The sequence below is a fragment of the Pituophis catenifer genome, unplaced genomic scaffold (genome assembly GCF_029215685.1).
Source record: "Pituophis catenifer annectens isolate HBS135680 unplaced genomic scaffold, rPitCat1.0.hap2 SCAF_14, whole genome shotgun sequence".
NCBI classification, from domain to species: Eukaryota; Metazoa; Chordata; class Lepidosauria; order Squamata; family Colubridae; genus Pituophis; species Pituophis catenifer.
Genome location: NW_027256894.1, coordinates 21,758,193 through 21,772,571, shown reverse-complemented (window position 1 = coordinate 21,772,571; position 14,379 = coordinate 21,758,193). Strand labels below are relative to the sequence as shown.

At 45.4% G+C, this 14,379-nt stretch overlaps 1 protein-coding gene across 1 annotated transcript; it reads right to left on the bottom strand.

The window, feature by feature from the left end:
• Positions 1-2,075: 2,075 nt before the first annotated feature.
• On the bottom strand, positions 2,076-13,029 carry SNUPN (snurportin 1). The gene is made up of 9 exons (XM_070953586.1): positions 12,951-13,029; positions 10,995-11,169; positions 9,905-10,094; positions 6,703-6,807; positions 5,718-5,814; positions 5,477-5,574; positions 4,610-4,687; positions 3,954-4,034; positions 2,076-2,535 (listed from the first exon to the last, which is right to left on the bottom strand). Exons 2-9 carry the CDS (start codon positions 11,150-11,152, stop codon positions 2,215-2,217), a joined length of 1,128 nt encoding a protein of 375 aa, XP_070809687.1. The 5' UTR covers positions 11,153-11,169; positions 12,951-13,029; the 3' UTR covers positions 2,076-2,214.
• Positions 13,030-14,379: the final 1,350 nt, after the last annotated feature.

Below are 14,379 nucleotides of genomic sequence, written 5' to 3'. Positions count from 1 at the left end.
CCAAGAGGACGCCCAAGTTATGAGCCCACTCTGAGGGGGCCAAGATCTCGCCCCCAATAGTCAACGATGGAGCCAGTTGACTATACTGGGACGCCGGAAACCACAGCCACTCGGTCTTGGAAGGGTTGAGTTTGAGCTTGTTCCTCCCCATCCAGATCCACACGGCCTCCAGGCACTGGGACATCACGTCAAGGGCATCATTGGGGTTGGGGCATCATTAAGTCTTGTGGACTTCAACTCCCAGAATTCCCCAGCCAGCATGTCCAACATTGGCCATTTTTAAGACTTGTGGACTTCAACTCCCAGAATTCCCCAGCCAGCCATGAGTTGAAGTCTGCACGTTGACAAAGCTGGAGCCTTCTCTATTAGGCCAAGCATGTTGTCACAAACTCACTCAAGTTTATAAGCCATGGTTTAGGGCTTAAGTGGCAACTGCAACCCAGCCCATCCAAGCATGCTTAAACCAGGCCTTAATGCCACCTACATAACTCATTTCTTCAAAAACAAATAAATATATATATAAAAATCAATGGATTTTCCTGGGCTTTCCAAACCCTAGCAAGAAAAAAGGAGGAACCACCTCAAGGGAAGGCTGTAATTCTGAAGTCAGGGGGAACCAAAAATGTTGAGGAAGAAGGAGAGAATCAAGAACTATTTCAATCAAGAATCAGAAAATATTTGAAACCAGGAATCAGAAAACATTCAAAATCAGGAGAGAATCAGGAACTAATTGGAATCACCAAGGATGAATTGAGGGATCAGAAAATATGCAAAATGGAGGGAATCAGAAAATATTTGAAATCAAGAAAGAATAAGAGATTCTAGAAAACCTAAGAATCAAAATATTCGAAATGGAGAGAATCAGAAAATATTTGAAATCAGCAACCAGAAAATATTTGAAACGAAGAAAAATGGTTCACGCTTTGGACTAACAGTGAATTTTAATGACTCTGAGTCAGCCATTCTCTTAGCCCATGAAATCATCTGGAATCGAGGGCGATTAGAAGGATTGGGCGGGAGAGAGAAAAAGGGGATTAATTATTTTCCAAAGTTCTTTCAGATCTTTCAAAAGTTCTTTATTTGGTGAATCCCAAGAGTGCAAACACCAAAATTCCCAAACACCGCAAACGTGGCAGAATTAAGAGGGAAGCCGAAAGGCTTCAGCATGTGAATGGGGTGTCCTTTTATCTATTCTGGGTTTTCTTTCCTTTTACGTGAGGAGCGCATAGTGTAGCTCCCTTAACGTCCAAGCTGTGCAGCGATGACCGCAAGGTAGGTCAAAAAAGTCAAGATGGCAGCTACCACTACCCACGCCATTTGATTCTAGAGCAGTGTTTCTCAACCTTGGAAGCTTGAAGATGGGTGGACTTCAACTCCCAGAATCCCCCAGCCAGCGCTGCTGGCTGGGGGATTCTGGGAGTTGAAGTCCACCCATCTTCAAGCTACCCAGGTTGAGAAACACTGCTCTAGACTGAAAACTAACTTCCCTGCAGTGCACATGGCACAATCCGTGTCTTTTTATGTGTGTGGGTTTTTTTTAAAACTTCACCTCTCTCTTTCAAACTTGGAATCCGGTACTGGTGAAGGCCAATGGCCTTGATGGCTTGTGACAAAACACCCGGCAATCCAAGGTGTGTGTGTGTGTGTGACCTGTGAGAATTTGAACCCGGGTTCGAACCAGCTCATCTCCCAATTCATTCAGAAACTCAAGAGGTTGGCATGGATGGATTTGACTCTCATTTAAGGACGAGCTGGGCAAACGGCAGCCTCTCTTAACGCGGGACCAAAGCCCAAAACCCTCTGAACGAAAATATCGCGCGTTAAAGGCGTGTTTTTTCCACCCAAATGTTGAAGATGTGTGTGTGTGTGTGTGTGTGTGTGTGTGTGTGTGTATATATATATATATATATATAGTTCCGGAGTTCGCAGTATCTCTGCGAAGTATATATAATAAAGAAGCAGAGATACTGCGAACTCCGGAACTTAAGATTTTAAAAGAATTAAAATCTTATCTTACTAAGCTTAGTAAAATAAAATTTTAATTCTTTTAAAATTTTAAAATCTTATGTTCCGGAGTTCGCAGTATGTCTGCTTCTTTTTTTACTAATATACCTGGAAGTCGTATTTTTAGAATAGTTTGTAATATATATATATATTATGGGGGTTCCTATCTGGGTTGACAGAGAATCTTCTCGACCACTTTCTGATCTCCGGTCAGTTGTCCATCTGGCACTCCCCGCTGGGTGAGAGGGGCTGAGATGCTTCCACTGGAGGAGTGGACAAATGCTCCAGTTCGTAACGCCCGTCTTGCGAGGGGGGATCGTCAGCCTCTCCCGGCTGCTGGTTTTTATTCCTCTTGTGCTCAATGATTTGCTGCAGCTGCTGCCCCGCGTAGCCGGGCTTGGAGGTGAGCGGGCAGCTGGGCACCACGATGCCCAAGATGTCAGAGACCATGTAAGGGCGCAGCCAACCGACTAACGGCGTGCTGCCGGGGTTGTAGTGCGCTTGCTTGTGATAGAAAAGGATCCCGTCTACCTGCAAGGAGAAACGGGATGAAAACAGCTGGGCCGGGTTCAGGAGAAGGCGCGGGCGTCCATGGGGAAGAGGGCAAAAAAGTCAAGATGGCGACCGAAACGACGTGATTGGAAGCTCCCGATTAAGAATTTTGATGATAACACATCAAAATAGTTCTCAACTTATGACCGTTCGGAGCAAGAACACGACTGGAAAGAGAAGCAATTTATGACCAGTCCTCGCATTTACGACCGTCGCAGAATCCCCAAAGCCACGGGATCAGAATTCGGGTGCTTGGCAACCCGCATTTAAGACGGTTGCAGCATCTCAGAGCCCTGGGATCACCATTCGCCTCAAAAGGAGGAACTTCTAGTAGTTTTGGGGGTGGCTGGCTGTCTCCACCAGGGGAGCTGTGTTTGCACCAAAAGCCCAGCAGGGGGAGCTCTACGCTTTGAGAAGCCTATACGGTCAGAGTGACTTTGCTTAAGCAGAATTCAGAATAACAAAAAGAATTGGAAGGGACCTTGGAGGTCTTCTAGTCCAACCCCGAGACCCTAAACCACTCCGGACAAATGGCTGTCCAGTCTCTTCTTTAAAAAACCTCCAGGGATGGAGCACCCACAACTTCTGGAGGCAAATACTGAATATCCACATAAGTGAGTGAATTGTTTGTGCGGGGTCTGTATCAGGGGTGAAATGTAAAATTTCTGACTACCGGTTCTGTGGGCGTGACTGAGTGGGCGTGGCCAACTTTTTTTCCTTTCTTTTCTTTTAAAACCATTTTTTCTACAACCTCTTTGGCTGAAGAGGTTGTAAAAAAAAAATGCTTTTAAAAGCCTCTGACGATCCCAGCTGATTTGCCTGATCGGCAGAGGCTTTCTTTTTTTTTAAAAAAAAGCCTCTGATGATCCCAGCTGAGCCATGTGATCATCAGAGGCTTTTTTTTTTTTTTTTTACTTTTAAAAGCATTTTTTCGGCCAAAGAGGTTGTAGAAAAAATGCTTTTAAAAATAAAAAAAAAAGCCTCTGATGATTGCACGGCTCAGCTGGGCAAATGGGGGGGGGGGGGGGGCAGGGATTTTTTGCTACCGGTTCTCCGAACCACCTGCCTCCATCGCTACTGGATCAGGCGATCCAGTCCGAACCGGGAGCATTTCACCCCGGTCTGTATGTATGTGATGAGGGTGCTGGTATCTGGAAGGTGCTGTTTTGGGGGCCCCTTTGTTGGGGAACCCAGCAGGAGAACCTCTCCCTTGCAGACCCAGCCTGGTGTGAAAGCATTTAATGGAGGACGTTAAAATCGTATTTATGTATAAATGTTTTTATTTTGGCTGTTCACCGCCCTGAGTCCGAAAGGAGAAGGGCGGTATAGAAATTCGAATAATAAATAAATAAATAAATAAAAACTGAGATGCGTTCATGTGAACAAGGCCAACTCACCTCGAAGGGGAAGGTCATCGCCAGAACCTCACACAGGCTGGCTGAATTGCAGGAGTAGCTCTTGAGGCCCACAAACCTATACTGAGAAAGAGGCCGAAGAAGTCAGCACACACACGTATGTAAACCCTCTGCTTTGTTTGATAGATGAGTGGGAAATGGAGCCTCCAGGCTTAGAGGCAGTCTACCTCCAAACAACTCGGCGAGTATGAGGTAGGCCACTTGAATCACCGCAACTTGAAAGTGGAGGGGGGGGGGTACTTCGACTCGCAGAATTCCCCTGCCAACACTACATAAACCAAGCCAAATCAAAATTTTTAAAAATGTGGTAAAATGGACACCTAACATCAAAAACGTCATCAAAAAAGCCCAACAAAGAATGTTCTTTCTGCGCCAACTCAGGAAGCTCAAACTGCCCAAGGAGCTGCTGATAACAGTTCTACAGAGGAATTATTGAGTCTGTCATCTGCACCTCTATAACTGTCTGGTTTGGTTCTGCAACCCAACAAGACAGACACCGACTTCAGAGGATCATTAGAACTGCGGAAAAAACCATGGCTACCAACCTGCCTTCCATGGAGGACCTGTATACTGCACGAGTCAAAAAAGAGGGCTGTGAAAATATTTGGTCAAAATAAAATTTAAAAAAAATGACTCACTGGGTTAAGTCGGCTTTTCTCCGACAAGTCCATCTCCTCTTCCATTTTGGAATGTAGCCAGTAGAATCTGAAATCTGTCTGGAGAAGGAAGGGAAGAAAAGGGGACCAAGAGGTGTGAAAGGCTCTTTCCTTCCTTCCCCAATGTCATCTGCATATCCCATTACAGCAGAGGTCTTCAAACTTGGCAGCTTTAACACTTGTGGACTTCAACTCCCAGAATTCTCCAGCCAGCATGTCAGACATCGGCCATTTTTAAGACTTGTGGACTTCAACTTCCAGAATTCCCCAGCCAGCCATGAGTTGAAGCCTGCAAGTTGACAAGGCTGGAGCCTTCTCTATTAGGCCAAGCATATTGTCACAAACTCACACAGGTTTATAAGCCATGGTTTAAGGCTTACATGGCAATTGCAACCCAGCCCATCAAGCATGCTTAAACCAGGCCTTATATATATATATATATATTTATATATATATAAATCAATGGATTTTCCTGGGCTTTCCAAACCCTAGCAAGAAAAAAGGAAGAACCACCACAAGGGAAGGCTGTAATTCTGAAGTTAGGGGGAACCAAAAATGTTGAGGAAGAAGGAGAGAACTATTTAAATCAAGCATAGCTGGCTGGAGAATTCTGGGAGTTGAAGTCCACAAGTCTTAAAGCTGCCAAGTTTGAAGACCTCTGCATTACAGGTTCAAGCAACACAGATTTAACCTTCTCTCTGCGGTTCACCCAAGCAATTGAATCCTAGGAGCCCCCCCTGCGTCCTAACTCACAAACTACCAAATGAAGCCTAACACTAACCAGGTTTAGGAGGAACCTCCGAGGCATCTCTCGTTGACCTAGGGGTGTGAGTGGTCGGCCATAGTTACCTGGCAGTCATAAACAGGGTGTCCCCGCCAACACATCACGTCAAGGATGTAGTACGTCTGCTGGACCTCGTTGTAGATGCAATCCAAGATGGTGTATTCTGTAAGTGACACCCACCGGGATTAGTCCTTGTGTTAAGTTCTGGCTGTGTTGTAAATCAGGGAGGTTGTGCAAAATTTTTGATTTTGTCCTTGCCAAGAACGACAATGATGGTCATGAGGAGAAAAGAACTGGAAAACTCACCTTTCCCTGTTGCTGAATTAAGCCGGTTCCCACCAGGCAAAAGAGACGGGAACCGATTGACGCAGAAACCGCTTTTGGTGTACGCTGCCGTGTTGCCCTAGAAGTGTGTGAAGCGAGAGAGAGAAATGAGAATATGGGTTTTTTTTCCAGGGCAAAGCATTCATTTGACCTGGGCATCTTGTCTTAAGCTTGGGAGGACGAAGAGGAGGAGGAGAAGGAAGGGAGGAAGAAAGGAAAAAAGAGGAGGTGGAGGCAAAAGGAAGAAGAAAGGGAAAGGAAGAAGGAGGAGAAGAGGAAAAGGAAGAAAGAAAGGGGAAAGGAGGAGAAAGAAGGAGGAGAAGGAAGAAAGACAGGGAAAGGAAGGAGGAAGAGGAGGAGAACAGGAGGAAAAGGAAGAAGGAGAAGGGAAAAAGAGGAGGAGGAGAAAGGATGAGGAGGGGAAGGAAGGAAGAAGGGGAAAAGAAGGAGGAGAAGAAGGAAGGAAGAAGAATGGGAAAGGAAGAGGGAGGAGAAGATGAGGAAAAGGAAGAAAGAAGGGGAAGAGGAGAAAGAAGGAGAAGGAAAAAAGATGGGGAAAGGAAGGAGGAAGAGAATAGGAGGAAAAGGAAGAAAGAAGGGGAAGAGGAGAAAGAAGGAGAAGGAAAAAAGATGGGGAAAGGAAGGAGGAAGAGAATAGGAGGAAAAGGAAGAAAGAAAGGGGAAAGGAGGAGAAAGAAGGAAGAAGAGGAGGAGGAGGAGGACTAAGAAGAGAAGGGGAAGAGGAGGATGGCCTCCTGCTTCTTCACATAGAAGCACAAATTGATGTACCCACTGCTCTCGTCTTCTTCCCCATAACAATCTGAAGAAGCAGGTTAAGGCTGAGAGGGACCAGCCCAGAGCTATCCACAAAGCCTCCATGGCCAAGACTGAACATGAATCTGAGTTTCCCACTGACCGTCCAACCCTCAACCGCAATGCCAGGTTGGCTCTCCACCTGGTTTCTTACCCTGGAGGCCACGACAAGCGCTCTCTTCCCTATTGGACACACCACGAAGAGCCACTCCAGATCCAGATCTGGGGGGACATCGATCAGCCACTCAGAGAGCATCAGCTGCAGAGAAGAGAAAGCAGACAGTTCAACCGCCTTGAGAAAACCCACCAAAGATCCAGAACGAGAAAAGGAACCATCTGACCCCAATGAAGAAACGCCAAGTTGAAGGTCAGTTTTTTGAGTGCTTGCTGTGAATGCCCAAGATTTTCAGTTCTCCCCTGAGGTCTCCAAGATCTGAAACCCCCCCAACCAATGATGCATTATACAACAGATTCTCATTTCCCATGACATCTGCCTGCCACAGGATTCAGCCAACCCAACTCCTGAGTTAACATCCCTGGGCCAACAACTTGAATCAACTCAGAAGTTGGCTATTGAAGAGACTCCCAGAAGGTAGACCTCCCTCAAACTCCTTCTTGGACTGTCATCATCAGGACGCATAGAGTTGAATATCCCCATCTGCTCCTCTTTTCTCCCAAAGATCAAACTAGCTTTCACCACCCTAACATTAGATAGGCTGCCAAAGTTTAATTTTTCAACGGATCCTACTGTGAGTTAAAACCCCACCCTGGCTTGTGCTGGGAAGTTCAAAGCTCCTTGAAGTTCAGAAGAACTGAAGAACTTCTTCAGAACTGAAGAAGCTTCTTGGATGAGAAGCGAAACGTCTTCCAAGAAAAACAAAGAAAGCTCAGTTGCCTCTTGAAAAAGCACCTTTGGGACAATTATGATCTGGAGCAGGGGTCTCCAACCTTGGCAACTTTCAGACTTGTGGACTTCAACTCCCAGAATTCCTCAGCCAGGAAAGCAAAGCCACAAGTCTTAAAGTTGCCAAGGTTGGAGACCCCTGATCTGGAGGACTGAGAATCTCCACAGACACGGTTTTCTTTGTAACTCTTAGATGCCTTTTTCTCATCTTGTTTTTCACCTTGCAAAACATAAAGCTTAGTGAGTTATTAAGAAGTAAGAAGATGAAATGAATAGACAGGAAAAAAAATTCAGGCTTGGGCAGCCTCTGTAAAATAAATAAATAAAGGAAACCACATTTGCAATAGAGTCTCCTTGGGTTTAATGAGGAGGTTTGGTTGCCTGGGTAGATAATTTTCTGGGGACTGATAAGGATGGCCTTGCTGAGCCACTTAGCCATCAAAATAATTAACAATACCATAGTGAAGGTGACGGGACCTGCAAAAATGGCTAAACTGATCAGAGGAACGACAATATCTACATTTATCAGTGACTGGAAGCCCATTAGGAAAAAAATGAATTTGTGATTTATAGATTATATTAGATTAGAATTCTTTATTGGCCAAGTGTGATTGGACACACAAGGAATTTGTCTTTGGTGCATAAGCTCTCAGTGTACATAAAAAGAAAATTCGTCAAGAATCATAAGGTACAACACTTAATGATAGGCATAGGGTACAAATAAGCAATCAAATCATACTAGGAAACAGTCAATATAAATCGTAAGGATACCACCAACAAGGTTACAGTTATACAGTCATAAGTGGGAGGAGATGGGTGATAAGAATGATGAGAAGATAGTTTTATAGTTTTGATGAGAAGGCAGGATAGGTTATAGAAAGAAGAGAGTCGATGCAACTTTAGAGAGAGCAGTTAAAATGTTCTGAAGATGTTCAGAAGCCAGTTCTTTACATATTTTTTTTATATTTTCTTCTTTTTCTACTTTTATTTTCTTTCCTTTTTTTTCTTTTTTGTATCTTTAACTTTTTCTTTTATTTCTCCCTTTCTTTCCCGTTCTACTTTAGTTTGTCTTACTTCTTACTACTGTTGTTAAAACTTTGAATAAAAACATGCATATATGTATAAAAAAAATTAACAACAGGAAATCAACTCTCTAGGAATTTTTTTCTAAAATAGAAGGTCCTTTTTAGGATAGGTGGAAAGTGGCTAAGGAGAACCCCATCTCTGTTTTCCGGGAGAGTAATTTTGTTTAGAACTTTGATTACCTATCTGATCAATAGAAATAAAAACAGGAAGGAAAATTATAAATAATTTTGGGTCTTTTGTTCTTCCATGAACTATTTTTGAAAAGGGGATTCTGGAACCCTGGTAGCTTTTTTTTTTTTTTTAATTTAGAGTATCTGAAAATCATTTAAAAATCTTTAGGCAGGAAGGAATTTAGAGTGGGAAAAAACTGCATGATTTTCACAAGTTGAGTATTATTTATTTTCATGACTGCGTTTATACAGACAGAGAAAATGTTTGAACACCAATGTTTCTCTTTCCCTGCTGGATCTTATCATTATTTTAAAGTTTGAAGAATAATGTAACACAAAGTTGCCAAAGTATTCTTGTAAGGCATATGGAAAATAATGGACGGTTCCCACCCCCCTCCTTAAAAAAAAAAAAAACTGTTTTATTGTATCAATCCAAGATAAAAAGTAACTGGATGTGAAAATATGATTACATCCAAAAATTAAGACTTTCCACTTTTTGCTCTAAGGTAAAGTTTATTTTATGTATGAAGAAGTACTCCTTTCCCATTTCTTTGTTTTTGCTGTTTTGTTTAGTTTGTTTTAAAAAAAAGATTCAATGCATGTGTTACTTTAAAGGGAAGAAAAAACTGTAACAACTAGAAACAAATTTGTTAATTTTTTAAAACTCTCTTAGTTGGGCCACCCTGCCTGCTGTTTCACACCTCTGTCAGCTTTACATTTTGAGACCATTTTGATTGATTGATTGATTTTATCAGATTTCTATACCACCCTTCTCCTTTCGGACTCAGGGCGGTGAACAGCCAAAGTAAAACATTTGTACACAAAAGTTAAAATAGATTTAAAATAATTAAATAAGTTTGGCTCATAATTTAAAACATTTCAATTTAAAACCAATTTCAAATTTTAAAAACCCACCATAAAATCAGGACAGCCTGATTCCTTATTCCACCTTCAGCTCCTAAATGATGCCGATGTAAAAACCCAACTTCTATTTCCTAAGTTTTCTAGGGAAGCTGAACTTTTTGGAGGCGTCAATGACTTTGATGAAAATCCATCAACGAGAGAAATATTGAAAACACCTATCTCTTGCAACAACCTGTTACTTAGATCCTTCTTCAGAGGGCTGGACCACTAACAAATAAAATGACAATAATGAAAAAAATAAGGAGAACTGACCCCCGTTTTCTCCTGCTTACCTGGTTGGCATATCGCCTGGGTAGCTTTTTCACCATGTCTAGTTCCATGTCTTCATGATCTCCATCAGCCTTGGCTGTCTCTCCCTCCTTTTCCGTCTCTCTCTTCTTCTCCTCCTCCTCCTCCTCCTCTGTGTAGGTCCAATCATCCTCCGCCAGCCTTCTGGCATGATTTATATAGTCCAGCCGCTTACTTGACAGAGAGAGAGAAAGAGAGAGAGGAAAAAAAAAAAAACCTAAAATCAAGTTTAACCCTACAGGGGAAGAAACACCTCAAAGAAACAGTAATGAGGTGAGCTCAACATTTAGAAGTTCTGCAGAAAGGGTCAGAAAGGGAAGAAAAATGGGATTAATTTTCTTGAATGTAGGAAGTCTTTGTTTAAGGACGGATCGCTTAAAGACTGTTTGACGTTGTGATGGATCTCCAAAAAGAGAGAAGGAGGGAAGGAAGGAAAGAGGAAAACAGGGAGGGAAGGAAAATGGAAGGAGGGAGGGAGGAGGAGGAAGGAAGGAAGAGGAAAGGACGGAAAATTTGAGGATAGTGAGGAGGAAGGAAGGGAGAAAACAAGGAGGAAAGGAAAATGGAGGGAGGATAGTGAGAAGGAAGAATGAAAGGAAGGAAGGAAGGAAGGAAGGAAGGAAGGAAGGAAGGAAGGGGAAATGGGAGGGAGAACAGTGGGAAGGAAGGAAGGAAGGAAGGAAGGAAGGAAGGAAGGAAGGGGAAAATGGGAGGGAGTATAGTGGGAAGGAAGGAAGGAAGGAAGTTCAAACATCATGTTTTTATTGCTATGGTTCCTTTTAGTCTGAGTTGCCCTTTATAAATTTTTGCTTAAACTGTTTTTAATCGGCTACCTGGATACTATAAGCACCTCTGAGATTTTCTGGAGCAGCCATAATAAATATATAATAAAAATAACTACATTTTTAAAAGGAAAGAAATAGCAACTAAGTGGGGTGCTCTCTGCTCCAAACCATGCAGGAAAAAAAAATCTCTGATTCTCCAGAGGAGCCGTTCGAAGGCCCTCCTCACCCCGCAGTGGGGCAGGACAAGAGACTTGCTGGCTTTAATGCCGGGGGTGGGGGCCTCTCTTACGTCTTCTGAAACTCCAGCAGCCGCCGGCGTCTCTCGCCCTGCTCCAGGGAGCTGTACTTGGGCTTGTACTGGGCCAGGCGCGGGTGTGGAGCTGCGGGGCTGTTCAGGTCCTGCGAGACGACAAAGTTGCAGGCCAGAGCCTGGCTCAGCTCCTCCATTCTTCCTCTGGGGCAGCCTGGATGGAGGAAGGAATATAACAGATTAATAGAGTTGGAAGGGACCTTGTAGGTCATCTAGTCCAACCCCCCACCCAAGCAGGAGACTCTATGCCATTTCTGACAGATGGCAGTCCAGTCTCTTCTTGAAAGCTTCCAGTGATGAAGCTCCCACAACTTCTGAAGGCAATTTCTGTTCCATGGGTTGATTGTTCTCACTGTCAGGAAATTCCTCCTTATTTCTAGGTTGAATCTCTTCTTGGTCACTTTCCATCCATTATTCCTTACCTGGCCTTCGGGAGATTTGGAAAATAGCTTGACCCTGTTCTGGCCCAGCCTTAGCAGAAGCAAGAAACAGACTCCTGGCCACGAAAAACTCCTTTTATTTTCCTCTTGTGAATTAATGGCAGTCACCCACCGAAAAGTCCAAGCGATAGTCCTTCAAGGAGTTAAATGCTGCAACAGACCTTATCAACTCCTTGCGATAATTGTCCGGCTGTGAACTCCCCGCCCCAAAGGCTGCAAATTAAGTTCTGGCAAGCAGTCCCACAGGGCCAAAATCTTCAGAAATACGAACGGTTGTCTCCTACGACCACCATTCCCCTTTCCTTCTATTTATTCCCCAGCCAAGGAGGGGCCATTCAGCATCCACATGTGCTTTGCTTCCCGAGTTGACTCCTTGTCCGGGGTCTCCAACCTTTGGCCACTTTAACAGTTGTGGACTTCAACTCCCAGAATTCCCCAGCCAGCCATGCTTTCTAGGGAATTCTGGACGTTGAAGTCCACGAAGCCTTAAAGTTCTGGTGGCTCAGCAGACTGATAGCATTGTGATTAACACCAGCTGTCTGCAATTACTGTAAGTTCGAATCTCGCCAGGCTCAAGGTTGACTCAGCCTTCCATCCTTTCTAAGGTAGGTGAAATGAGGACCTAGATTATGGGGGCAATAAGCTGACTTTGTATAAATATACAAAAGTATGAAGGCTATTGCTTAATGCATTGTAAGCCGCCCTGAGTCTCCGGAGAAGGGCGGCATATAAATCAAATTAAAAAAAAAAAAAAGTTATCGAGGCTGGAGACCCCATCAATCCGGGATAGTCCTCTACTTACAACCATTTGTTTAGTGGCTGTTCCACAAGTGACCCTGAAAAAAAGTTGCTCCTCGTACTTACAACCGTCATTATAAGGTTCCCCAGGATCATGTGATCAAAATTTGGGTTGCTCGGCAACCGGAATGTATTTACAAGGGTTTGCAGCATCCCAGAGCCAGCCAGCCAGCCAGCCTCCGACCAGCAAAAGTCAATGGCGGGGGGAGGGGGGGAAAGTCAGACTCATTTAATGACCGTGTGATTCACTTAACGACTGCAACGTCTCGCTCAACAGCCACGGCCAAAGAGGTTATAAAATCAGGCTCTTGCCCCAAGTTTGATGCCCAGCCACCCCATCCTGGAGGGATGCTGTAGGCCCCGCCAGCTTGATCCACCTCCCACCAGAGGGCTGGTGCTGCAACACCCATCATCCCCAGCCAGGATGGGAACTGTAGTCCAACCTTTCCTTGCAGGGGTAGGAAGAAGAGAGAGGAATCCAAAGAGGGAGGGAAGAGGAGATTTCCCACTCCCACCCCCACCTCAGAGGTCGGCTTGAATGCACTCTGCACATGCCCAGGGGACTGATTTTTTTGTTTTTAAATGAACATCCCTTTCACTCTCCCAATCCGGGGACGAGGACCAGGGAGGGAAAGAAGGACTGATGGCCTGGAGAAAAGACCCCGCCCGGAGGTCGTCTCTGCATCTCAACGCTTACCCAACCCAGCTTCGCTCGCCGCCAGGCGGGATTCGAACCCGCGAACTCGCCTTCCCGAGAGCGCGGCCAACGGAAGCGCGCCCTGCCCCGCCCCTTCCGCGATTGCGTCACAGTGCGAGGGGCGGGTCTTCCGGAAGGGCCTTCGGAAGGGCCGCTCCGCCTCTTCCTCTTCGCCTTCTCCACCTCCCTCCCTCCCTCCGCTTGGAACGTGCAAGCGGCGCATGCGCGCAGCTTTAAATGGAACGTCCAGCTGGCTTCGCTGCAAGCCGCGTTTGGAGGCATGCGCGGATCAAGAGGCGGGGCTAAACTAGAGTTTGCCCCTCCCCTTCTATCCAGCATCTTCGCCCTCTAGGTTGGGGGGGGGGCGGGAGGGGCGCCTAACCACCCTGAAATGTGGTTTGCAATCCAAACTTTCCATTTTTTTTTTAACTAGTGTTGGTGCAACTTGGCTGCTTTAAGAGGGCTGGACTTCAACTCCCAGAACTCCCCAGCCAGCTTGGTTTTGCTTTCCTGGCTTGGTTTGGCTTGCTGAGGAATTCTGGGAGTTGAAGTCCAGCCCTCTTAAAGCAGCCACGTTGCACCAATCCTGAGATAGATGCTTTGATTGCCTGCTTTGATGCAGCAAAGCCATAAAGGACTTTTGGTTTTCAACCATGGTGGTCATTTTCGGAGACCTTTGCACGCCGTCCAAACTTCATTGGAGACTGAGCGGGTTGGGACGGCCAACGTCAATCCCCAGAGGGGAAAGATTGGGATGGATGCCCAAGCCGCGGGATGCATCCTGGCACCTGCGAGGCTGAGCAACCTGGCTCAGGCCAGGATAGGGCAGGTGGCAACTGCACAACCCTGGAGGCTTTCCGATGGAGCAGGACTCCACCTTGTGAGGCCAAGCTATCCCCCTTGGTGCCAGGCTCCCCAAAAGAGAGGAGCAGTTTGTGTAGGGGGCTGGTTGGCTTGGAGGCATCTCGTGACCCAATAGGAAGCCTCTCTCGATCACCCCAACTCAGAGAGCCCCTCTAAAACTCCTTGCTTGCAAGTCATCATGTTATACCTGGCAGAAGAGCATCGGTCTGGCTCTGGGTTGAACTATGGGGTCCTCTGAGCTTGGGTTATTTGCTTGCAGGCATTTTGTGACCCAACTAGGGAACATCATCAATGCTACTAGGGAATGGGGGAGGAGGAGGAGGATTGTGGTGTCCTCTGAACTCGGGGTTTAGGGGGCAGGAGGAGGAGGAGGAGGAGGAGGAAGAGGAGAACTGTGGTGTCCTCTGAGCTTTGCTTGCAGGCGTTTCGTGACCCAACTAGGGAACATCATCAATGCTACTAGGGAATGGAGGAGGAGGATTGTGGTGTCCTCTGAACTTGTTTATTTACTTGCAGACGTTCCATGACCCAACCAGGTAATATATCATCAGTGTGCTAAGAGGGA